General features: G+C 37.2%; 1 protein-coding gene across 1 annotated transcript; it reads left to right on the forward strand.

Moving 5' to 3' along the window:
• Window positions 1-134: 134 nt before the first annotated feature.
• Window positions 135-27,673, forward strand: Gcat (Glycine C-acetyltransferase). The gene is made up of 12 exons (XM_089255651.1): window positions 135-259; window positions 3,085-3,308; window positions 4,634-4,723; window positions 6,397-6,616; window positions 9,671-9,767; window positions 14,267-14,353; window positions 18,140-18,222; window positions 18,353-18,462; window positions 20,071-20,172; window positions 22,474-22,549; window positions 22,657-22,704; window positions 27,510-27,673. The coding sequence occupies exons 1-12, from the start codon at window positions 235-237 to the stop codon at window positions 27,614-27,616; spliced, it is 1,269 nt and encodes a 422-aa protein (XP_089111777.1). The 5' UTR covers window positions 135-234; the 3' UTR covers window positions 27,617-27,673.

Below are 27,673 nucleotides of genomic sequence, written 5' to 3' on the forward strand. Positions count from 1 at the left end.
TTTATTTATTTTGTGCTAATTAAAGACTTTCTAGAAAAAAGTTAAATTTTTTTTTTTATTTTCGCCTTTGTTGTCATCTTCAATATGGGCACATGAATAATTGATGCTCCTTCTCTTTTTTCGGTTCCAGATCGCCAATGTAAACAAAAAAAAACATTTCGCACGTCAAATCACGTTGCATTTCTAAAAACCTTACACGTGGAGTATTTAAACCGCGTGCTTAAAGTATTCGTTATGGCCGTAACCTTGAGATCTCGTGGTATATTATCTATATTTTTTAATTATAGTTGTAATGAACATTTTATAAATACAGTACAGTAAAAGCCCTCTTTATGGACATTATTCAGATGCTGTCACCCCTCTTGTACGGCCTAATAATAATTTCCCCCCACCTTGTATAATAAAAGTATACATTTTAAACCCCGTATTAATGGTCACCCCCTTTCTTTTACGGACGATCTTTTTGTCCCACCGGGGTATCCGTAAAAGAAGGTTTACTATACTATGTAATACATTGAAGCCCCCTCTCAGATGCGGTCACCCCTCTTTTACTGACAAATAACAGTTTACCCTTGTTTAATAAAACGATACATTTCAAACTCCTGATGGCATCCTCTTTTTTTTTTTTTTTTTTTTTTGTTCCAACGGTGTCTGCAAAGGAGAGGTTTTATTGTAATTTATTTTACAATAAATGGCAGATTGGCAGTCTTTGAACGCCTTGATTACTGTACCCACAGTTACCCTACAACACCGTTGTTGGGAGTTGTGTGAGAAAAACATAGTAAGAGAATCTTTAAAGATCCAATTATATTTTATCCGCATAGTTCATTGGTTCTCAAACTTTTGTCACCCGCAGCTCCCTTGACCTAGTCAATGTCTATCCATGGCTCCCCACGATAGCCTAATGAAGAATCAATCCAAAACACAGGGGTGGGAACTTTGCGCCAAAACTAATATCTTGCGCCATCCTGCTCCAATAGCATATTTTCGCATTTTTCTGCGCCAAATAAATTTTGCTTCAGTATGCCCGGAATTTCGGAAAGGACACCGATAAATTTTTGTTCCTGCTAGCCACGAAACGTTTCTTTACGAGAAGAGCGTGTATTATTCCACTATACTTAAACTATCGGTCCCTGATCGGGCTTTCCATCGCGAAACCCTGATATTGTCCGTGATCGTGGAACTGAAGATGGTTTGCAATGCCTTTCAGCTTTAAAGTGCAAATTCAAGTGTTTCCGTTTAAAAAAACATTTGTCGCTGGAAGCAGCAGAAATTATTGTAGTCGATTGTCACTGTGTTAAATCCAGATGTTTCGTCACTTTTTGGGAATCACTGGCATAGTTTTAATAGTTCTAGCTAAAACTGCATGGATTAAAAGTTGAGTTCCCTAAGCTAGTTAGGGTTGGGTTCCTTTCTAGTTAGGGAACTTTTGCAGCAAATTATGAAAAGTGTCTTAAAACTTTGTATAGCTAAGTTTCATAGAAATTGAGATTGTTTTTCTCAGCCCAATATATTCAAGGAAAGAGACTTTAGAACAGCTAAAGTATGATCTGAAAATTGGTGATTTTTGGTGCCCTTTTTCGGTGCCAAACTTATCAGACGATAAGGAACTTGCCAAAGAAAAGTTGCTAAGAAAGTTTCTGTAAGGAACTCAACAAAAAAAAGCTGCCGAAAGAATCTCGATGAGGAACTTGCCAAACAAAAGTCACCAAGAGAATTTCTGTAAGGAAGTCGACAAAAAAAAACTTGCCAATGGAATCTCTGGATTATACTACTATAGCGCTTCCGAGACAGTAGACTTTACTTTATATTTTCTTATATTATTTCCAGATGAAGGTATATTTTTTCTTTCCTAGAGATTCATTTGACCTTTACTGGAAGTTTCCTAAGACAGTGGGTTCTAAAATTTTTCTGTCCATAGCAGAGCCAAGTGTGGGCTAACAGGGCATCAGCCCATGGGGGGGGGGGGTGTCCGAGACAACTCTCATCAGTTTTTTTTCCCCCACACGATAAATTCACCATAGAGCATCCCGTGAAAGTTCTTAGGTGCCTGCCAAACATTTGAATGTTTAGCAGGCACCTAAGAAATTCCACGGGATGCTCTATGATGCCTATAGGCCACAACAGCGGTTTTTTTTTTTTGTTTTAGAATTTTTCGATGGTACCGAAGTTGCAACAAAAGTCTACTTGAAGTAAATTAGTAAATTATGTTTTTCAGAAATTGATAAATCCTAGGCGCCAGATTGCCATAGAAAATTTCTGTAAACCATATACTTTGAAAATGCTTCCACACATGAATAGCATAATATCATTCCCCCAGTGGCATTGGAGCTCGGGGGTGCATTGGGTGCACTTGCATCCAGGGCCCCAGCTAGATACTTTGCCAGCCGGAGGTAAGCATGCATTTCGGCATCCTGCATAATGTAGAAAGAACAGTTAAAGGGTGAATTGGCGCCCCCCCCCCCGCATCCAGGACCGTCTTAAGAGCATCATGCCTTATGCTCTTAAGACGGGATAAGAGGCCCTCCAGAGGGCATGATGCCATGTGGTTTGATCATGTGGTTTTTCTGAGGCCCTACCTGGTAAATTCTAGAAAATTTTTACCAGATCTCATTTTTGTGAAGCCCCCGTGCCGTGCCCGGGTGAACCCATGCATTATGGCAGCACTGCCCACATCCTCTGGTCCAATGCCAAGAGCACCAGACCCCCACCTGCTCCCCCACTAGTTGAGGTCCTGCAAGCATCCACAGTATTTTGTAGCACCAGATTGAGCACCTGCAAAATTAATTTAATTCATGAAATCAAAATGTCTTATGTAAATACAGGGATGAGCATCCGCAGGTGTGAAAAACTTTCAATGCCTATGTCCCTTCTACGCACAGAGGAAAAACAGATATGCGCAAAGTGAAAATTAAAAAACGTAAAGTGAAAATTAGAGGGAACATTGCCTGTATGGTGTCTTTTTACTTCACATTTTAAAAAAATACAAAATTCTAGTTTTTACTCTTTGATGTTTTAGGCTAAATGAACTATCAAGTTGTACGGATTGAATAGTAATGCTATTTTGTCATGTCTCCCCATAAGCTCTGACTAAGCTGTTATCCAAGTGTCACGTTATCCCTGCGAATTACTCAAGCGCCTGGGCAGTGGCAAAAAGTGTCATCGACCAAGAACTCAGTGCCATCAAAGAAGCAAAGACCTATAAAACTGAACGTGTGATCACTTCGAAGCAGGGAGTTGGCATAACTGTACAAGGAGATTCGGCAACTGTCTTGAACTTTTGTGCCAACAATTATCTTGGACTGTCAGTGAGTATCGAAAAGAAAACCGTTCTTGTTCTTTCATAAATCTATTGAATTCTTTCTAGTTAACTTTATGTATGTGAGTGTATATGAAAAGTTTCATCAGCCCATGAAAATTAAGTGTACAGCTTGCAGTTTCAAAGTAGAAAGAATGTGCAATTGTTGTTGTTATTGTATAAGAAACCATTTCCTTTGCTCAAGTAATTCGGCATTTTCAGTAATCTAATATGCCCCTGATTTGATATGGGTTGGATTACAGAGAGTCTTCTGTATTTTGCAAAATAATTTTAATCCTTAATTTTAGTCAAGAATAAATATTCACCAGTGGGTTTCATTGCGCCCGAGTGGCATGGTGGTAAGATGCTTGTCTACAACCCTGAAGGTTGCTGTCACGGTCCTGGGTTTGAACCCGAGGGAGGATGGAGGATATAGATAAGATATTTTCCCCTAATAAACTTGAGGCAACCACCAATAGACAACACTTTCATTTTCAACCCATCTCATCAATGGCAGTAAGTTCCAATATATAGCGATATGGCCAGAGTTGGTGTTTGGTGAAGTAGTGGGTTGCATTGAAAATGCAGGGGGGGGGGGAACAAGTCACATCTTAAAAAATGTCAGGAGAGAGTGATCATCATAATTATAGGGATTTTTTTTTTTTCGAACCGAGCACAACTCAGGTCTATCGCCATGGGCAATTTTCTACCTAGTGAGTTGCGCTGGAAATGTATGTGTGTGTGTGTGTGTGTATTTAACAATCTAAGTGCATATCCAGTGTGGTGTCTGATTTTTCATTGCACGATCTGTATTTCAAAAGTCAAGTGTAATGACTGAATACTTGTACTGTTGCTCTCTGTGGCAAGACTTTTTAACAGGGAGATTGGCTCACATTTGCACTTCAAAGTTGGGAACCACCGAAAACCAACTTCACCTCTGTGGCAACATTGGGGCCCAAACGAACCGGGTCCCTGCAATGCGAGTCCGTCACTATGACCACTCGACCACCACAGCGGCCATAATTAGGGATTATAGACCATAATACCGGGAAACGAGTTATATGGTTCCCCTATGGAGTTCCCTCCAAAAATTCCTGTTCCCCCCCCCCTTTTATTTGTATGGCTGTTTTTTTGGGGCACCAAAATATTTTGTCACGTGAAAAACTACAGATTTTTCAAGTCTAATGATCCGCACCCGTGCAGTATATTTATTAGAAGGAGGCCTCGTGAAAAATTCTTTGGTGTTGGCTTGTAGATAAGACAATTCATTTAGGTATCATTCTTTTTGTTGCATCATTTGCCTTCTAATCATTGAAATTTTTTGATGCCATTTAGAGCCACCCCGATGTTATCAAGGCTGGGAAAGAAGCGTTGGACAGATACGGTGCTGGTTTGAGCTCGGTTCGTTTCATATGTGGCACTCAGGTGAGTTGTGATAGCCAAATTTCTCTACTTCTCTGTTTTTGATTCAGAATTCCATTAAAAAAAATCTACTTGAGAATCTCACATGATAGAAGTGAAACTTCTAGGTTGTTTAATCCCTAGGCGGCGGGAATAGTGTGGGAACACACACTCCACCGTAACCCAATTTTTTTTCTTCCAAACTGTGTTCTCCGCCCATCATACTGGTGTTCTACAATTCCAGCAGTGTCACTGGGGGTAGGGAAAGATATTAAACTGCCCGACACAAATCGTCCAAACCAACCCCCATCCTACTTTATGTTCTTATGTGGCCGAATCTCTGTTGGCATTCCCCCACCACCACCATTACATCCCATTTGCTTCTCCGAACTTCACACAGTCATTCTACAGGATCAGTTTTGAGGGAAAAAGCTTCCTATTTTCTGTGATGGATTTTCTTTCCCTCAGAAAATTTCACTCTTATGGCGCTAAAGAATTTTCACTTCAAAAATTATGTATGGTAATTTATACATAATAAATTTGAGCAATTCATCCGAAAAATAACAGTTCAAGATATTTAAGACCCTCTGTAGACTTCGGAGCTCTAGGCTAGAATAATATCTATACTTCTCTATAGGCCTGTCTAGCCTATAGAGAAGTTTGTACTGCCCGCAATCCGAGTCCAGCACGATGACCACACAGTGGCTAGTTATATGTACTATTGTATAACCTCATTCATTCTGGCTATTTGACTTACTACAATTGTTTGTTTCTTTTTTTTGTTTCAATTTTCACACATTTGGCATTTTTTGTATTGTGCATTTGTGACGGAGATGCTCTATGAAAGAAAACTCACTGCAAATAAAAAGGAATGCACTTTATTCCTGTCAGCGAATGATGAACTAACATGTTGTCAAACGATCTTGCTGGTACTCGGACCACAAGCTCGAAGAAACCGAAACCTCAGCTCGAATTTTCAATCGGCTGTAGCGTTTCATTCCATATTGATGAACCTAAAGTCCACAAACCAATAATGGGGCCACACCGGAATTATTAGAATTTATTAATTATAATAAATTTACAAACACAAATTTCTGCCCAATGAAACTACAATGTTGATTTACACATCGACAGTACCTCGTTGACGGAACAAAAAACACTAACGGTTCTGGGACCAGTTTGAAATATCGACAGATACCATTGAATATTGAAGGACCGGATACACACCCGCTTTACATCTCAAACCTCTCAAGACTCTCTCGTTGTTAAGCAGAGTCTTATAGCAAACAGCGCTCAAACTTGAACTTCCTATTATGTAGTTTATGGCGGAAAGCAGAGAAAGTTTTGTTTTTCTTCATGCCGCTCTCAAGAGCGTTTCACTTCCCTCCCCATCATTGTCTTTATTTTGATTAGAGATTTTAATGAGAGGAAACCAAGACACCCCCTTGCCAATTCTCTCTATTAACATAGTTCATTCTCATCACTACTCTAACATCATATACATTAGGGCTACACATATGCATGCAGCACTTTTCAGCATGTACCAATTTGTTATAAATTCCCCAGAGGAACGTTTTCAACGTATGTTCAATATGTGTGGGGATGTATTCATTCGAATCTAGTGCATCATATAAAATATTTGCATCATTAATCAAACAGAGCGTGTATTTATGGCTGATAAATTAAAAATACTTTAGGACCTTCATAAGAATTTGGAGAGGCAAATTGCCGATTTCCACCAGCGTGAAGATGCCATATTATATGCTAGTTGTTTCGATGCCAACGCAGGTATTTTCGAAGTCCTCCTGAAGCCTGAAGATGCTGTTCTCTCAGACGAATTGAATCATGCTTCCATTATCGATGGTATTCGACTATGCAAAGCCAGGAAGTACAGATACAAGCACAGGGACATGAATGGTAAATTTGTGGCAGTTTTGCCTGCTTTACATAATACTTGTACTTTTAATTATTCATGTTTCGTTTCTGAGACTTTACTACACTGCTGGGTATTTTAAGCAAAAGCTTGTTGAACAATTTTTTTCACCAAATCGAACTTTCAATTATTAAGAGCAGGAAAAAGTCAAGTGGGGGCCAAATTCATAGAATTTTGTGCAGCCCATGATAAATGGCAAATTTTTGAGGAGCCTAATTCGTGCAATTTGGCAGTTGGAATAGTGTATCTGTGAGATGACGCATTGGCTTGGTGAGATAGGGCTTTTTTGTGTGCCAATCTTGACCGTTTCACCTGCAGCTATTCTTTCAAATTTCCCAGAAATATACCATAATGTTCTCCAATTATTTTCTGACCCTTCTGTACGTAATCTATATATATTATGTCTTGGGAATCTCACAAAATGTAGTCATCACTTTTCCAGCAGACAAAACAGCCTTTGCCTTGTTTGGTGCCATCGTTTCACCACGTTGCTTTGGCTCTGGTGTACAATGGTGAATCCATGTTTCACTCATGGTCAAAAATCAACACAGAATGTTTTCATGATCATGAACCAATATTGATAAATTTTGTTTTGAAATGTCTTTTGCATTTGCTTTTGATCAATTGTGGTAGCCATTTTCATTTCTAATTTCTCGTGGAGAATATTGTCAACCTACTGAAATTTCCACAACATCAGCTATCTCAGGCACCTTCAATCTGCGATCTTCCATGACTACGATTCCTTGAGATTTTTTCCAATCATTTACAGGGTGGTGATCTAAACCGAGTGCCCAAGACACTTTTCTTCTTTGGTGAATGTGTGGCCCATTCAAATTTGTTGATCCACTATCAAATAATCTGTAATGATGGCACAGAGTCCCCACGAACTTATTCCAATTCAGCTTTGATCAGGACAACTTGCAACTATTTTAGATTTTAAAAAGAAATTTACTGCACGACACTCATGTCATTACAGGAGGGGGGGGGAGGAATACTAGTGGGGGCTACATTTCTAGAATAACTACTACAGCCCACACTTAGGAAGACATCAAAAAATAAACCATAAAGCTTTTTTGTATTCTAACAACTCTGTTGTGACAAAATTTAAAGAGTCATACTTACAGTTGTTATAATTTTAAAGTGATCGTGCTGCCATCTCATAGAGATTTACCTCACTTATCAAACGACCTACTTATTAAAGGTTAGATAATAGTCAGTTATAACTACCACTGATGCCAAAATGGTGTAATAAAAATCATCAGGGTATATCTAGCTCTTTTCTATAATCTTACCTTGTAGATTACCAAGGTGAAGGTTACTTCTGAAAAGTGCATACTCAGAAGCTGATACAGTGGAACCTTGAGAGATAGAAATAATACTCTTTACTAAGCAGGCTTCCATTTTATGAAGGTTTCACATGAAAAACATTAATCATCGATGGGAATATCTTTTGATTCCTTTCAAGACAGAGTTTCATCTGATACATTGTTCATCTTAGACAGGTTTCACTGTGCTATGGTTTTCTTCAAAAATTGGCTGCAGGAAGTGCTATCTGCTTTTCTGGGATGTGTGTGATTCCAGCATGGTGAAGCTGGTCCCCTTTCATAGTAAAATTCTTTATCAATCTGACAGTGGTGTTACTGACCTGCTATATTGCTTCAAACGCAAAAACATTTTGGAAAACGAAGTACAAAAACTTAATTCAATAGAATTCCTCTCTTCATACTTTTACTCGCTAAGGTCCCAGGTTCTTCTACAACCTGGTGTTCGACATCATTGGAAAGTCTCAGAAAAAGAGAAAAAAAAAAGTTCAGGGATATTTTTTGAAGAATAGATTTACTGATTCCCCCCGCAAGTTCCTATGCTCAATTTTATTGCAGAAAATCATTATTTGGCTTCCCATCCAGAGGTTCACAGAGGGCCAGTGCCCCATCCCCAAGATGATGAAAATTAAAAAATATTTCTAAGTATCAAGTATAAGTATATTATGAAATGATTAAAACATCTAAAGAAAACACATTTATATCCTCTCTAATCAATTTCTGTTAATTCACAATGTGTTTTGAAGGTTATTAACCAGGAATTCTTTGGAAGAAATTCATTGCACCCTTCCCAAACCTGGTGTGCCTTCTCCAAAGGTCACTCCTACACAGTGCTGTCTTAACGCATGGGTACACCCGGGCCTCAGGTGAAGAGGAGCCCCAACAAAAATGAGATCTGGTTGAAATTTTCTAAAATTTACCAGTAGGACCTCTGAAAAATCACTTTGCCCGAGCGTCCTGCTCCTACATACAACCCCCCTGTTCCCATAATGAAAACCCAATAGATAATCATGATCGTTTAGTGGTGTTTGGTTGAAGATAGTTTTCTCTTGTTCTCCGACTTTAAAGCATGAACGAATGTTGGTTTGTTTTTTAAAAGTCACCAGATTTTGAGCAGCAGAAACAACCGGGACCAGAAACCACCGAGTATATATTATAAGTCGATTACGCTTATAACATTCCGACTTAGAATGTTTCCTCCCTTAGTACAACTTATTTAGGAGGTCCTAACTGTTAGTAATGCTCATAAAAATTTCCAGTTTGAAGCGTTTTCCTGCTTACAGTGTTTATTTATAGCAGTTTTTGATTGAACAGTATTGAACAGTAAAAACTTAGTGGAATAAGCGGGGTCTACTGTATATGCACTCAGACTGTTAGGTTGCACATGCACATTTCTGGCACAACTCATTCTGTAGTAAGTTTCCTGTGGCCCTCAGCTGGATATAAAGCCATATCATAGGGCTCTCCACATTGTGTGTATAGCTATTTTGGGTACAGGAAAGGATTTCGTTACCAAAATTGGTGCCACTAACGTTGCATTACTATGTTTGCAGCTCGATGCTTCACATTCATTCATGCTCTTCAGGAGCATTCTATCGACCATTAAATTCTGATCCAGTAGTTTTGTATTATCTCATATAAGTTTAGTTAAGCATTATGTATGTTTTTAATCATAGAACTTAAGTAATGTTATTCTATTTGTTGTTAATTTTCAAGACCTAGAGCAGAAATTGAAAGAAAGTTCAGATGCTCGAATGCGGCTAATTGCTACAGATGGAGTTTTCAGTATGGACGGTAATGTCGCTCCTCTGAGGTTTGTTTTTTACCTGTTTTCATTGATTCTTAAATGCTGGAAATATGTTATCTTTTAACTTGAATTGCACAAGCACTTGCAACTCGAGACTTTCATAACTCAAGGTACTACTGTATATTAAACAGTGTTGTAGAACAAAAGTGATGCAATAGATACACAGGGTGATTCAGAACTCGTGCAAACTTTAAGAAGTGAGTGAATGCATCTAAACGAGCAAGTTTTGTCACATACTAACTACGTGGTTGTAACGCAAATTGTGAACCACTAGGCAGCACTGTCATTGGACATGTGAAGTACTAGTTTTGCCACTTATCCTCATTTCTGTCATGTACTGCAAAAGGGAATGGAAAAAAAGACATGTATTTTGTTTTTGACAGCATGCCTACCAGGTTTATAAACTTTTGAGCGATTTTGCCAGTGTCTGTATGGAATGGGCTTTTCATCGTGTCCTTGCACTCCTGGCACATTTTGTATCCTGCATACCGTTAATGAAAGAGTCTGTTCTGCTCAGAAAATGGTGCCATTCTTCAAAGGTTTTTAATCTAGCTCATGTTTTATCAGAAAACACTCCCAGTGCAGTCTTTGGACTTCCAGAAGTTTTTTAGTTTTTTTCTCCGTTTGCAACACTATACTGCGCTGTAATCCACAATATAAATGAGGATAAGTGGTAAAACCAGCAGTGGGTGCGTACAATATCAGTGCAGTCAAGTGGTTCATCACTTGTGTTGGGACCATGAATTGTGTCAAAAAAATCATTTGTTTGCATGTGCTGTATCATTCCTTAAAGTTTTCCCACGAGTTCTGAATGAACCTATATAGCTACAATGATATAGAGCCAGACCTGCTTAAAATGAAGTCTGAAAAAATGAAGTTGTAAAAATATTTGTTGTATGCAAACTTTGTCATATCTATATCCAAGGGCGGCTCAAACCAAATCTCTACCACTACAGAACCTATTTTTGGCCTGTTTGCCTACCACCCCCCCCCCCCAACTTATCCCAACAATTCTTTTACATATGTTTTTTCTCCCTTTCACCTCAGATTTGCACCCTCCTAGAGCCAATTTAAATCATTTTCCCTAATTTTTTTTGTGGTTAGTAAAACTTTTTTCTCCTTTCACCTCAGATTTGACTCCCTTTGCAGGGGCCATTCAAGTATTAAGTCAGCAACGAGGGGGGGGGGTGTATTTTCTGACTTTTGATGTTTGATGATAAGAAAGGGAGGGGGTAACCACCCTTTATAAAAATATGAAATGTTCTTAATGACGTATTTAATTTGTGTATCTTCATGTGCATTTAATATTCCCCGGAAAACTTGAACTTGCTTGGCTCACCTTCCACTATAGTCAAGATCAGACATCATCAGCAACGATTCTGTGAAATTCCATTGATAGCTATAGAAGACAGAACTACCCAAAATTATTCAAATGGTTGTTTTCAAGCAATCATTTTGACGTTGACTGATTGACATCTTTGGAATTTAGAGAAACCATGATGAAGACAAGATCTCAGTGCAGTGTAATTCACTACAATTAGCAATGACAATCTATACCACTCCATAAATTAATGCTCAGAACTTGAAACACAAGCTAAAAATATAGTGTGTTCACTGTTCATTTTTTATCATGTGAAAAATGGTCCCTTTGCATTTATAGCAAAGTTCACTACAGAGTGAACTTTCTGTACTATAGTGATGATCAGACTCATTATAGGCTCATTATATTCTCAGAGGACAATATCTCAATCAAGGGCATTGATGTTTGGAGGGATTACAGAGACATTTTGAGTTATTAGCCTTCAAATAGCATTGCAATTAACTAATAAGCATAAATTGTCTATAACAGCAAAAAAGGTATTTTCTCTAGATATTTTAATAAGTTTTTTTGCATGAAAAATAAATTTTCGATTGTCATTGTGGGGTATGCAGTTACCCCCCACCCAATGATCCCTAGCGTACGCCTCTGATTCTAATATCAGGCCCACTTGTCCTACTTTTCCTACTTTTTGGTAAAATATCCTACTTTTGTCCTACTTTCTAGTTTTAGTTCTACTACAAAATTTGTGTAATTGGTTTTAATTGAGCAGAGAATCATCAATATATTACCAAACAGTACAAATGTTGTAGATTACAATTATATATATATAATGATTCTGCCAAAGCAGAAATTGTATCGTTTTCAAGGTTATTTGGGGAGGTGTATGTGAACCATTTGGTTTATTAATTTTTCATTTGCTTAGTTTGAGGGTTCAACAAGTAGAGTGATCATTAAAAACTTCTGTCTCAATGGAAAAAATAATTTTGTATTTACTATTCATGGTCTTGGACAGTAATCAGCAGTCATTGCTCAAAATTATGGTGCACATTTTGTGTATAGTTTATGCATAACAAAAGTTTGCATAACAAAACAGTTGGATACATAGGCATATATGACATGAATGTCGCTCTCCACTTGTTAATACAAGATATACAGAAGACTGGATGTTGTGAAGATATTTATTATTTGAGATGTTAATTTTTTAAGGAAGGAAAAAACTCATCTCTGCCTCTACCGGGAGTCGAACCCGGGTCCCTCGATTGCCGGACGAGTGCTCTGACCACTAAGCTACAGAGGAGATAGAGATTTTCCTTCGCTATAGCGTATATATGCTGAACGGAACCGTGCAATGGACGGTGAAACCGATCAGCTAATAGCTCATGGACGACGAGCCACCAGAGGGACCTGGGTTCGACTCCCGGTAGAGGCAGAGATGAGTTTTTTCCTTCCTTAAAAAATTAACATCTCAAATAATAAATATCTTCACAACATCCAGTCTTCTGTATATCTTGTACATAGGCATATTCTAGGTTTGATGATTTTGATGCCACCCAATAGCTTCTTCCATTGTCTTCTGTATTTTTAGGGCATGCAGAGACATAAACAATGTATACAATACTCGGCAAAGAGCTAGAAATGAAAGTGCTTCATTTTTCAAAAACAATTACACTGGTATTGAACAGAAAATGTAAACAAATCCCTTTAAAAAAGGGATGGCCATGCAGTAAAACCACCCGGTTCACCTTGACTTATTTACATCGGAGCTTTTTCAATTTACACATTTTGCACTGTGCTTTTAAAAGTAGTCTCGAAGGAGCATCATTCTTAAAAATCCTACACGCCTTTATAATTTGCTGTGCATTGTCAAAGAGAGTTGACAGATTGGACTGTGGAAGACTCAAAAAAAAATTTAATTTATATTGTAAGAAGAACAGAAAACTGTTGTATGTGGTTGCTAGTGCACTGTTTTGGTCAAAAATTGTTTTTGTAACCAAATCATTTCTGTTATTTTGCTTTGACTTGAGTCAATCTTATAGGATACTGAAATAGTGCTATGGGGGTGGAAAAATATTGATGAAATTTTTTTTTTTGCTATGATTATGTTGTATAAGGGGGGTACCCCCCCCCCCCATCCTACTTTTTATTCCTGCTTTTTCCTACTTTTTATAATTTTTTGAGTGAGAGCCCTGCAATATGCAGTAGTAGCAGATGGGGTGGATGGCAGAGTTGATAAAATTTGCTGAGGGGGGGGAGAGTCAGAGTTTTCCTGACTTTCGCTTTGGGGGGGGACAAAAATAGCTAAAAATCTGCTGATGTAATACTTGAATGGTATTCTAGAGCCAAAAAATGGCCGCACACGTTACTGAACCCAAAGCTGCCCCTGTCCACACCAGTTTGATAAGCATAGAAGAGCAATGCAAAATTCACAGGAAATGGACTGTGAGAATTCATAATATCTGTTTGCGTTATTAGCGAATTCGACTGGAATGGTAAAATAGTGAATGCTTTTAGAAGATGAAGATAGGATTAGCAATAGCTGCTGTGTGTGTTAGAGGTTCTTTTGATAGGAAGAAGATTTTCAATGAAGAAAGTAATGAATCATAACAATTAACTGATGTTTAATTTCTCTATGTAAAGAGGATGATTCTACATGAAGATCCTCATTTACAACAAGCACACACATATAAAAACAGACAAAATAAAAGGAGAAAAAAAGAGGGACTGAAACTAAAACTAAAGATAGTTTTTGGCCTCTTCCTAGAATGTCGTCAGGGGAGAGAGGCCCCTTCTGGGTGGTTTATTCTTCAGCTGCCATTAATGTAAAAATGTTCTGTTCCTAGTGAATGTCTGCTAATAAGAAATTTAAAGCCATTTTTTGATGAAGTAAGGCAGCAGTTGCCAAATTTTAGTCATATTTTTAGAGCCATGTCATGTTACAAATGGCTCAAAAGAATGCGGAAAGATGTAGTTCACCCCCCCTTCCCTGCAAAGTGTTATAGCAGTAATCAAAAATTCAGAAGTTAGATTTCCTGGTATCATCCGACAATTCTTCCTTTTAATTTTACCCTGGAGATTACATCGATGCAGCGCTTACTTTAAAATCGAGACCCACTATATAGTTGTTTTTGTATATATATGTTCATGAATGTGATGCGATCTTATACTTCTTTTCACATTTTTGCAGAAACATTTGTGATTTAGCTGAAAAATACAATGCCATAGTTTTTGTTGATGAATGCCATGCCACTGGCTTATTCGGTGCAACTGGAAGGTCAGAAATATTTCTTGCATGTGCTGATGATAATGATTATTATTATTGTAATTTTTTTTTCTTGCATTTATTGATTTTAAGATTCAAATCCAGTCCCCTTAAACTGGGCATTTACACTGAATCAATGTGTTATTAGCACACCTTCCCTGCACATTCTGAAGCCAAGATTCCTGCCAAAATCTTTGACAGGCCCTCTGTCATTCTAGGATTTTTCACGGATAAAAAAATAGTGTAGAAAGAAATAATAGGATTTGTGTCCTTGGCTTACCGGGGTGGAGCTCTGTGAGTCTCTTTATGTGGGAACCATGGGTGATAATGATAGTAGTCTAGGCCTTTTGATAATAATATTGGGAAATAATACAAAAGTATAAAAAAAAGTTTACTGATTGTTATACAGTAAAACCTGTCATTGAACCAAACTAAAAAGTTGGACACTGTATGAGATGGAAACCTGTCTTACACGGAATTAAAATATAGTCTGTTCAATGATTAGCACTTTGATTTTCTCTTTTATAAAATGGAAATTTGTCTAAAACGAAATATTATTATCAGTCTCTTGACATTCCCTTTTGTGCAAGTTTCACTGTAATAACATGATCTTGGTAATAATGATAACTTTTCAATAATCAGGATGTCTACCTGAACAAAAAAGAAGAAAAGTCACAGATTGAGTCAATTTTCAGATTTTTTCCCGGTGAGTTCTCGTACTTGATAGTATCGCCAGAAATTATGTTTACCCTCCCCCACCCCCCATCTAGCTGCCCATTGCAAAACTGGAGTATCTATTCAACATCGTTGCTGCAAATCTTGAAGAAATGTTTTGTTTGCAAGAAAAAGAGGTATTTGGCCAAGTGTTAAATCATAACGATGTCATCAAATAACGAGTATTAAATCTGCAATGATAAATTATCGTTTTTTTTTACTATTAAAGGAAATTACTATTTTCTTCATTCATGGAATTTTGATTATGAGGTCTAAATGAAAAATTCCTCGAATCTTACCAATATCTCCTGTGTCACAAAACCTATTTCCAAGATCTATAGGCTATTCAGCTATTGCATATTGATTACTAATGCTATTGTTATCTCTTGTATAACTCATATAAAATATCTGGAAGGATCCAAAAGTTTAAAGGCATCACCAAATTTCTAGCCTTTGAATTGTTTAAAGTAATGGCAGACAGCCATATTCGAAACTACAGTAGAACCTCGATTATCTGAACACATCAAGACCGAAGGGTGTTCAGAAAAGTCAAGGGTTCGGTAAATCAATTTCCAAACTAATTCAGTAATGCAAAGGAATAAATTGAAATTCGGACACAAATGATACCCCCTCCCCCCCGCAAAACCGTGATAAGAACTTTTTTGATGTCAAGAAGATGCACTCCTCCCTCTCATTAAGCACACCCATAGGATTAAGATGAATTCATGAGACAAAAAATAAAGATGAAAGCCAAATTTGCTCCTATTCACACTTTTTTTTTTGCTTGTCAATCGTTTATAACTACATAAACTATACCCGAATCCACCCCTACTTACATCTATAGTACAGTATGTACAATTGTTTGGAAGTGGATTATTGTACATTAGAGTTGGGAGATAAGAGGATTCAAGTTCCAAGAAAATACCAACTGTTGAGCATCATTGACTGTAGCAAACTGAAAATGAGAGGTTGGAAAGGTATTCGGTTGACCGAGTTGTTTGGAAAATTGATGTTTGGATAAACGAGGTTCTACTGTATCTTCTTGCAGTGTGGAGATGACAAACATTTGCCAGCACTTATACAGTTTCTCAAAGAATTACTGGAGCTGATCCTTCATGATCACTTGTAATGCCTCCTGCGATTGACTTGTCTTAACTCTTGTCTGATATAAAACAGAATCTTTACAGAGTTTGTTTAATAATTGGTAACAAATTAAACCATTAAGTACCGTTAGCAAAGCAATGTACTTTTGTCCACTCATGACAACAGCTGTTTATGACCAATGGACTCAAATAACTTTCTTTTATTTCCAGAAGTCAGAACAGTGAACACAAGGAGTGAAATCTAGACATTTCACGTCACTTGTGGAAATCTGTTCACCATAAATGGTCTTAGATATGTATGACAAGTGTATCTTCCACAATGGTGCAGCTGTCTTTGTTGGAACTTGCTTTATGGCCAAATCATGGCCCCAACGGTCTGCAGCAAGGTCCCCAGGCCAGGTTTTTCACTGGACTTCATAGGGAATTCATAGTGTAAAAAACAAAAAGTGAGGAAAATAATCCCAAGCCCCCAGTCTGGAGCGCCCTGTCTGCCCCCACAAAGGAACCATGGACCAAATTGTTTCCACTGATTAAACAAAAACTGCTAGGACCTCATTTTGTGTCATTAGATAAAAGCAGTGTTGCTGAAGGCATTATGGGTGGTTTTCAAAAGATGGCTTCCTTTTCGCAATGCACAAATTCCAGCCATACAGCAATTAATACCATAGAATCGGGTCTGAAATCTAACACTCTAGAGAAAGTCATATTATACTTACATATACTGTCCACTACCTGGACTTTCTGTGAGGGCAGGTTTTCGAAGATAGCTTTGGATTATTTTGAATATGGCTGTGCATTGGTATTTTAAGGTGTGCTCAAGTTCCTTGTGAGGGGATAAATAAATAAATCAATCATCACTTGTTTCATTATTTGTCTTCTGAATCATAGTTGCCTATCATGCTGTCCACATTACAGAATAGTCACAAAATAACTTTGTCGATATGCGAGCTCCTAGTGGCAGCAGAAATCACCTAATGTTAATGAAAATCAAAATATAGGTGCTTAAGATTATGCGCTTAAGAATGAGATGGGAAACAAAAACCTAGCTCTTATGGTTACGGTTACAGAAACAAAATTTAGAAAAATTAAAACAGTGCTCACTTTTATGCATCACAAAATTATCTGCGCAGTGAAAACCCACGAATGGCTTTAAAACACACCATAAATGTTGGTACGGGACGCACTCGAAGAAAGATCTCACCAAGAGGTTGGGGCACTAACCACTTGATCAGAGACTCTGACTGAGATGCCCAACTGACTGGTTAGCACACCAACCCCTTGGTGAGAACTTTCTTTATCAGCATCCTGCACCAGCGTTTATGATGCTTCAGGTACCGCTTTAATGCCATTCATGGTTTTTTAGTTTTGCGTTGTTGTTCTCTCTTGAGTGCATACTCTGAAACACCTATATCTGGAATTTCATTTGCATTAGTTGATTTTTGCGGCAGTCAGGGGCTCGTGTATCATCAAAGTTATTTTATGACCACCTTGTATATGGGAACTCAGCAAATCACTCAATAGCAATGTATAGCAGGTGCTGTGGTGAAAGCACTATTCAACTTGTTGAAGGTAAGAAATTATTTACTGATCAGGGCCTCCAACTAGGGTGGATGGAAGGGAGGTCTAGAGCTGTGGTAACTGTATCAGGAAAGGCGCTTAGTTAACTGGTTTTTTTGTTCAAAATTTTGTTGGATGGGCACCAAAATGGACACTGGCCTTAGACGACACACTAAACTTTCTCACTAGTTTTTGCAGCCCTGATGCCAAGTGTCTAACCGTCTGGATATGTGAGGAGCTTTACATTTAGAGCGAGCTACCTTCTATTCGAAAAGGTTTTTTGTCAAATTTAACCTGTGAAAAAATTATAATTAATTATTATCACTCTTAATAATTTTAGTGATGCTTGAATATGTGCTAATAACTTTCACATTTAAGTTACGAACTGTCGGTTTATCCATTCGAATGCCCTTTTTTTCCCTAGGGGAACAGAAGAACACTTGAATTTAATGGGCAAAGTCGATATCATCAATTCTACTTTGGGAAAAGCATTAGGTGGTGCTGCAGGTAAATTTTCCTTATCTATAAATTATCTCTGTAATATGGTACTTGTCGATTATCTCAATGTTATATGTCTCAGCTAAAATTATTTTAAAAAGAGCTCTGATGTGTGATTATTATTTGAATTGTAATTTAGGTGGTTATACAACAGGCAAAGCAGAGATAGTTGATTTACTTCGTCAGAAGTCTCGTCCGTATCTTTTTTCAAATTCACTGCCACCACCGGTTGTAGCGTGTGCTGGTAAGGTAGGTGTTTTTCTCTTCGCATTTTATTGTTCTTGCAAAAATTATAAAAATATTGGGACTAATAATATTAATTAATAAATTATAAATATATTAATATAAATTATAAAAATATCCTGAGGTGTTAAATGGCTTTGTGTGCACGTTGTTGGGAGGGAAAGATAAAAACCAGCAGCCTTTTTTTTTCTTGATTTGTTTACACAAATGTTTGAGATCAATCTCTTTATCCGTTGACAGGCGTTTTTTTTCCCCTCTTCATGCATAAAATTTGTTCGACTGCTTGATCTACTCCCACACACTCCTACATAGTACAGTCGATGTCATTATAGTGTCCAGTTCATTACAATGACTGGTTGAATAAAGTTACAAATATTTTCGTATAACAACCTAGCTGTTTTTCTTTCGATATAGCTTCTGTTTTTGAGGGAATGAAGGGGGGTCTATGTAACAAGCGTCAACTGTACATTTGGTTATTGTCCCCATCTTGTTTTGTAAGCTTCTGGTGAATTTTTGCCCCTGGCACATCTTCAAAACAGAAAAATCTTTGATCCTCTTTAGTGTGTACCACTAGCTGGCATTGAAACAGAAGCTAGAAAAATGGTGCTACCAAGGTCAGATTTCAAGAACTTGAATATCTGCCAAGTCTCTCTAAATTTTCTGGGAGACTCTTGAATTTGTACACCATCTTACAGACTCCAGAGAAGTTCCTACATCTCTTGAATTTTTTTTACATAAACAAAAAAAAATCCTTACTTTTGGAAGGAAAAAAAATATTCACAAAGAATTTACCAAGAAAAAGTCTTTAGCTCCTGAAATAATGAGAAATGCTTAGATTAGCACAATTGCTTCTAATTTCAAAGAAATGCAGTTTCGGTGAAGAAAAGACAATATTTGTTGAATAGCCAGCAACAGTTCAGCTGATTGATAGAATGGTCGTGACCATTCGACAGATCTTTGGTTCGATGGTGATTTTTGTTAGCATGGTTTGGATTTGAATGTAATAGTGACAGGTAATTCAATGAAAATTAGCAAGTTTTAACTAACTGGGGGTGGCTCATGTGTGTCTCGTTTCATTTTTGCCAAGAAAAAAATCCTTATAATTTCATTTCCATTTATGAAAAATCCGTACTTTTTCAAAAATCTGTTTTATATTTTTCTATGTACAGTTTTTGTAAGGAATATGGATCTGCTTGAAAATCTTCCTAATTGTCATTCCTCAAGGTTGGCAGCTATGAACTTCACCTAAGTCAGGGGTTCTCAAACTGTGTGCCACAGCACCCTGGTGAGCCTCCAACCTTCATCAGGGGCACCTTGGAACAGTAGCCTTGATAAAGGTTTTCTAAAAGACTCAAGAGTTAAACTGCTCTGAGGAGCCGCATATAAGTGTTGATTCGGGAAAGGGGTACTGTGTTGGTGGGAAAACTTTGAGAACCTCTGACCTAAGTAATATCAACTTTGAATACACTTGCACTGTAGACAGTGCGTGTGATAAACCTAAGGATGTGCTATGGTGAAATTTGTGAGTAAATTGTTACTTCCTTAATCAAGTTGTTTCTATGTTGTCAAAAATCTAATTGGATACAATTGATACAATTTTGCTTTTACACTTAGGCCTTTGATTTCCTGATGGAATCGAATATGTATGTCGAGAAACTGCACAAAAACACAGAGAAATTTAGATCATCGATGAAGAAAGTTGGATTAAAAGTCATTGTGAGTAAAAATTTAATTTTTTTTTTGCACCCTAAATTACATTATATAGCCATAAGTCAGTGCTCACTTTGGAGTTTAGACATTTTTTCGAATTTCTAGAAAAATACTCGAGGAGTTGTTCTATAATCTCGGGCATGTGAACATAGTACTTGCACTCACACTTTCCAATGCAGATTCAATAGTTTTTAGGGGACTAAGAAAAAATTAAAAAATACAATTTTTCTTATCAACCCTGTTTCTTATAGCTCATTGAGTATTGAATTGTCAAAATTAAAATTCCACTACAGTGTGTCTTATGTTATGAATAGTCAATAGACAGCTTTTTATGATGAAGCTGTGAATAATTTGTAACTTTCACAGAATATTTTACTTGGTTTGCGCAATACTTGTATGAATTTTCTTGAAAAAATAGCACATATATTCATGTAGATATTTTCTCGTTCTCAATGAGGTCAAGTATCTCACGTAGATATGTACTCCCGACTCGAATCCTTATAGATGATGTCAGGCAGGATTAAGTGCATACACCTTATGAACGAATTAAGACACTCACGGAAGGATAGGTGATGAAACTGTCACAATTAAAAAATTTATTGTAACAATTAACAGTTAAACTACACAGCACTAAAAGCTGCGAGCAAACAGAATATGATTTTACATTGAGAATTAGCAGTAGTAGCATAAGCAAGTGAAGTAACATAGCTCAGTCCTTTTATACACAATGCATGTTTTACAATCCGAGGATTTGCAAATGGCAGGATCCGTGCAACCACCATGAATCGGTTGTGATATAGATTAGCACTGACACTCATTTGTATGTCATTACAAGCAGAACGTTCCCTAAAGCGGTGACATGGTTTGGCAGTAATGGAGATGTTAGTATACCGCCACAATATAAAGTTTCTTAAAACAATTCCAATTTTCATTGCATGTTTTCTGCTTATATATGCAGAGTAATCATTCAGTTTTTTGCGAAACTTAAACAAAATTTGACACTACATGTGAGGCACACTATAACGGAATTTTAAATTCTAGATATGAGCATTTCAAGTAAAAGATTTTTAATTATGCATGCATAAAGAAAATATCAATTTTATTTTTTCATAATTTGATTGCCAAAATATATAGTGCAACTTGAAAAAAAATTCCACTTTAATGTCGCAAAAATTCAAAAAGGTGTCTGTGATAAGGTGAGTTACTTGTTGAAGGTTTTGGAGAACTAGTTTTAGTATGCTGTAAGATGACCATACCTACAGTGGAACATAGAATTGGTTGAAGGGGGTGCAGAGAAGTGCTAAGTGTGTCCTTGTTGGCAAACAGAGCTTGAGTTATGAAGAAAGGCTTCATTTTTTGGATATGCTCACTTTAGAAAAACGCAGGTGTCAAGGGAGAGATATGATCGAACTGTTCAAAATTTTCAAAAGGATGGACCATGAATTACTAATGCACCGTCAATCGACTGCTTTGACAATTGGACACTAGTATCGTTGTACATTCATGGCAATTCTAGGTTTTGGGGTGGCAGGGAATTTTTCTCGAATAGGGTTGTTAATAAATGAAATAGCTAACCCCCAGGAGTAGTAAATTCTAACACAATTTGCACGTTTAAAAAGAAATATGATAAACATGTTGGGGTAAATCGAGAAGATATTTCATACTCAGAATAAGACAACCATAAATATTTTTTATGGCCATTTTAAAATGTTTTATTATATGTATATATTTTTTTAGATTTTGTAATTGCATTTTTAATTGGATTGCTGTATTTTAGAAATATATGACATCCACATTTGTTATGGGCATCTTTTTCTCAACCACCTTGTTGGGCATTTTGCCTTTTGTGGCCTTGTATTTGTATTTTTATTTTGAAGTAGCTGGATGAAAAGGGATTTTCCAAAAATCTGTAATTTGATTATTTTCTGTCATTTGATTATTTCCTTCAGTTTTTCATTTTGACATCATACATGTGTCATGCTCAAGCACATTTCTTATACGGCATCCAGCACAGGGTCTTTTCTCATTTGCATAATGCAAGTACAAAAACAAATGCCAGAACAGGCTAATTACCCAACGAGGTCGCTGAAAAAATTATGCTCATAAAAAAATTGGGAGGTCACAAAGCTGTGTGCTTATTCTCTAAATCAGAAATAAATCAAAAAACCGATTTGTAGTAGTAGTATTTTCTAGAAATTGGAAAAAAATTTCTAATCTCCAAAGTGAACTACTCATGGCTATGTAGTGTAGGTATTTAATGTCTTTTTGAAACAGCCGATGAATTATTAGCCATTATTAACATTTCAGGGCGATGATCATCCAATTTGCCCAATTCTGGTGTGCGAAGAGAAACTTGCAATGAGTATGGCAGCTAAAATGTTGGGTAGGTATTTTCGAGGAAAAATAAGTGTCCCTGTGTGTTGACATCGTGTCTTGAATCTAATTGTCATTTTATTGTTAGATACATAACTAGATTCATTTGATTTTCAGAGCGAGGGATCTATGTGATTGGATTTACTTATCCTGTGGTACCAAAAGGTTAGTACCCTTTACTTTAGTTTTGGTATGTGCGTTAAGATTTTGAAATCAAATTATCATAGGTTTTTGTAGTGAAACATATATGGAAGTTCACGGGAGCAATTTTACTGATTTTTTCATGCACGTCATAAAATGTCTTGTTCCCTTCGTCTGAAGTATCTAAACTGGTATCACTCAAAATTTTTCTTGAGCTTTTTACATCACTAGTTCTTATCTTCATTGCACTCATCAGCACAAGGCTGAAATTGTTTGATGTGGCCCTGGGCTATTGAAAATAATGGGGGCCTGTTACGTGTCTAGCTCCAGCTGTCCTTTGTCGGCAACAAATTGTCACTGTTTTTTCTGTTGAATATGTAATACAGTAAAACTTCATTAAGTCGTCACCCTGATAAGTCGTCATTTTTCTTCAGACCCTTCCAGCTCTCATAGACCACAATGTTATTGACCCTCGTTTATTCATCGCTAATTTCAGTTAAGTCGTCACTATGAAAAAGTATGAGAAAGAGGAACAGACTATTTTTATGGCTCCCATTAAAAAAAGAGCTTGTTAACAGCATTGCCATATGCTTAAAAGTCACCATAAAATCCTATATACCCAAACGGAACAGTTTAAGTAACGAAAGTTACGCTGGGGAAGTTCATTTGCCGAATAAGATTTTTACAACGTTGGGGACTGTTCAGGCTGGATCTCATTTCTGCCTGGGCTCCATTGGAGAAACTGGACAAACCGTGAGACACCCAAGCTCTGCCGCAAGAAGCAACGTAAGCACTGATAAGGAGACCATTGCACTGAAAATTGCAGTGGAACGTCTCACTTCACATCTATCACGTTCATTTCTCTGGCAGCTACATAGACTACCTTCAATATAGTCACTGTTCTTATGGATCACACTTTGCATCCCCTGCACAACATTATGGCTTAGCGAGCCTAAAGCCAAAGTCAAAAGGAGTGAGATTGGAGGGGAGGGGGGGGGACAAGTTGCTCATGCGTGGTCCCCCAAGAGCAGGGCTGACAGAACTCTAGCCCTGGGAGGATTCTTATTTTTTTTTTTCACACTATAAATTCACTATAGAGGGGACCTGTCAAGGATCCCAGCCTAAGGGCCTTGCTGCAGGATGTGGAGACAATGTGCCCATGCAACAGAACTGCAAAATGTGGTCCATGAGAATGGCGGTCACATTGAAGATCTCCAACCTCATTGGAGAAATGAATGTAATAATTAAAGCATAATGTTTCACTGCAATTTCGTTTTTATTATTCATTTGTTTGCTCTCACTACGACAGAGCTACATTTTACCCTATCAGCAACATTTAGAACAGCAGTAGATGTTGCGTATTAGAATCATGAATAATGTTATCATTTGGGTATTGTTATCACTAGAGCCCGGAAGTTTAGGCATTAAAAATGGTCGAAATAGGCAGGCAAAAAGGCACTAAAAATGCTCAAAATAGACACTAAAAAAAGACATTTATAATTTTTGAAAGGAAGAAAAATAACTAAAAAAAAAAGGTATGAAGGGTCCAAAAACTAGCTGAAAAGTTGGTTGCACTTAATCAGTCTATTGTTTTAGTTACAGTTTATAATAACTGCATTATTATCCAAGTTAAATTGTTTTCAAGCCCAAAATAAAATGTTAGTAGACCCTCAGAATTAAACCAATTCCAGGGCCACCATTATCAGACATGGAGCCCATAGAGAAAATGATCTGTTGGGCTCCCTTGAGTTGCGAATAATTCTCGTTTATTTGGAATAATCATTATTATATTTCTATAGTTGAAGCATGGCTATTTTGTTCTATTTTTGTGAAATATTACCACATGTGTGAGACTCCTTCAAGTGTGTTGCCGTGTTGCTCTGTGTAATCGTATCTGTTGCACACCCCTGGGGGCGACTCTGGGTAATGTTTGACTTTGGAAACCAAAAATATATTTTCCCCCTGCTTTTGTGACACGGGCTGCATTTCTCTAAAACAAAATCATTCATGTCTGACACCCTCCGGTTAGAGCAAAGTTGATGCATGGCAACACCAATCTCTCAGCTCACTTATTCGAGATCAAATGGGGACTGGGGGGAGAGGGGGAGGCTTTCTGATGATAATTAATACTGAGAGTTGGAAAATTTTAAAAAAGAGCAATTCTTTTGTAGTTCTGAATGCTCAAAACAAAATACCCAAGTTTTATAGATTATAGCCTCTGAAATTTACTAATAAACTTAAAATAGGCATTTATGGCATGGAAATTCAAAAAAAGGCATTTTTACCAAAAAGTTTGAAAATGGGCAAAAAAAGGCATTTATATATAGTACAGTAGTTATATGGCATTTTGCCTGATATAATTCATTATAATATGCCTGAACTTTCGGGCTCTAGTTATCACTTTCGCAAAGTATGGAATGAACCAATATCATAACATAAGAAAAAATGGTTTACAGTGATCAGGATTTTAGTTTTTATTATGACTAATATATTTTTTTTTTGTCGAGAGTTTTTTTCCTGCACATTTTTAAGGTATAAAATTGAACCCGACACATTCTTCTCTGTAAGGTATCGTAATCAGCCTGCAATACTATGAGGGGGGGGGGGTCACAGACAGATACAATGGGGGGGGGTATTGTGTTAATTTCCCCCTTGTTCAGTGAAAAAAAATTGTATTATTGGCATAGACTAGAGTTACCAAATTTTCTTCTTTTTTATGTCATTTCAAACGTGCCCCTATGTTTCAGAAAATTTGCCCTTTTATCTTTCCTTTCAGGTTTCCAAACTATTTTTTTCCCCTGGGAATTTTATTTTTCACTCTGCGAATTCTTCATTGACATGAGTATGTGTATGCATATTTATTCACACAACATGTTCACATACGTTGGCCAATTGCCATCTAAAGCCCCAGAATACAAGAATCCAAGTTTCTTCCTAGTAGAGCAGATGCTGATGTAACTGTGTCCCAGCTTGCTCCAGGATAATATGGGAAAGACAGTCCGGAAAGCAGATCTGGAAAAAGAAAGCTGCAACATCTGTTTTGAGGATACTTGTTTCAGTATAGAACAACTAATGCTGTTCACTGAAGTGAGGAGGAACGGGGTGTTTCATTCTGAAATTAAGAGAGTATTGGAAATAGAGGGAATATAGGAAGCAAAATCACTCAATGTTGATTTACAAATCACCTATGACAAAAAAAACAATGCTTCCGAAAGAAAAAAAGCTTTCAAACGGTAAAGTAATGAAACTGACCAGATGGTAGGAAAATTTCATTATAAGCAAAGGGAGAAAAATTTTTATTTGTTTTTTTTAATGGTTGTGTTCTAGGTGAAAAATTACTGTAGTGGCAAGTTGTTTTTTTTTTTTTTGTCTGTATAGTGGCGCTATCTGTAGTGAAAATTGAGAAAATGATGTTATCAAGGATGCACGCACAAGCGTCGTCCTTTCTTAGGTTTCGGACCTACAACTTCACCAAACACCACCAACTCTGGCCATAACACTATATTGCAATTTACTGTCATTAATGAGTTGGGTTGGAAATGAAGGAACCGTCCATCGATGGTTGCCTCAAGCTTGTTGGGAAAACATCTTATCTATATTCTCTGGGTTTGAACCTGGGATCATTATGGCAACCTTCACGGCACGGTGGGGGACGAGCATCTTACCACCACACCTGTGGTCATTAGCCCCCCCCCCATAAAGTTTGATGACATTCTGGTTTTTAGATCGAGCGACAGCCTGATTGCTCTAAGCAGGAGGAGAAAGGACAACTGCACTTTGCAGCACATTTTAGAAAGTGCAACAGATATTTGGAAACAACTAAAACATCTTTAAAAATAAAATTTCACAGTATTGGGGGGTGGCAAAATTATACCGTCCCCCCACAAAAATCTTAGTTACGGCCATGGCTCTGAGTACTGTTAGTTCAATTGCAAGCACTTTGTGTATGATGTGTTGACAAAATAATATGCTTGTGTGTTTATTTATGCTTGATCTCTTTTCCTTTAACTTGAATAACCACAGTATTGTGAGCTTTGAGATCTTTTGATGCAGTGATGTAAAATTTACCAAAAGTTTTAAGCTGCAAGAAAAAGTATAAAAAGTGTGAGAATCTCTTGCGTAATAGAAGTGAAACTTCTAGGTTGATATATATCACTAGATTCACCTCAATTGGATTTAATTTCAATTATTTAAAATTGAATTTAGAAATTTTGAATTTAATTAAATGCCATAATAGTCCCATAGTGAATCCCATGTGTGGTAGATTTATTCACTAAAAATTTCTGGTGATAATCGGGGTTGGCTCTAAATCGTTGGGGGGGGGGGCGGGAGAGGGGGACTTTTTATCTAAACTGAAGCGTAGTACAGTAGTGAGGAGAGTAAGAAAACAAAATGAAATGCTCTGGATGTACAGCGTTATGACAGTGCGGCCAATTAGGAGCTGTCACTGTGATGTCACAAAACTTGAATTCACGTGTAAAGTATATCATTACCTCCTATATACATACTCCTGTATATAGGAGGTAGTGAATGTACTCTTGTGTGGCGTCTCGGGGAGGGAGGAAGGAAAGGTAATAAACTGTTTTTGTCCAACACAAACCGTCCAAACCAACCCCAACTACTTTATTTTCTTACATGGCTGAATTGTCTGTTGACATCCTCCCCCCCCCCCACCACCACCACCACCACAACCCATCTACTTCTTGAACACTTCATCACACAAGTAATTATTATACAGAATGGATTTTGAGGAAAATAGAAAGCATTTCACTTTGCCATTTTTATGTCGCCATATAAGTTTCACTTCAAATATTATTCTTTTCTCTTAGGTCGAGCAAGAGTTCGAGTGCAGATCTCGGCAGCCCACAGCGATGAGGACATTGATAGAGCTGTCAAAGCATTTAGAGAAGTCGCTACTGAACTGGAGATTAAGTGAAGCACAATATCAATCTCCTGTAAAAAAAGTCACGAAATAAATATATTTTTCTTGTAA

Source organism: Pholcus phalangioides, unplaced genomic scaffold, assembly GCF_987345545.1.
Source record: "Pholcus phalangioides strain wild (caught in Gottingen) unplaced genomic scaffold, Ppha-v1.0 ptg000043l_1, whole genome shotgun sequence".
Taxonomy (NCBI): Eukaryota; Metazoa; Arthropoda; class Arachnida; order Araneae; family Pholcidae; genus Pholcus; species Pholcus phalangioides.

Excerpts from the sequence above, each read along its gene's own strand:
- Gcat (XM_089255651.1), top strand. The coding sequence starts at position 235 with ATGGCCGTAACCTTGAGATCTCGTG. Across the intron at positions 260-3,084 it reads CGTAACCTTGAGATCTCGTG|CTCTGACTAAGCTGTTATCC; the intron begins GTATATTATCTA and ends TCTCCCCATAAG. Across the intron at positions 3,309-4,633 it reads ACAATTATCTTGGACTGTCA|AGCCACCCCGATGTTATCAA; the intron begins GTGAGTATCGAA and ends GATGCCATTTAG.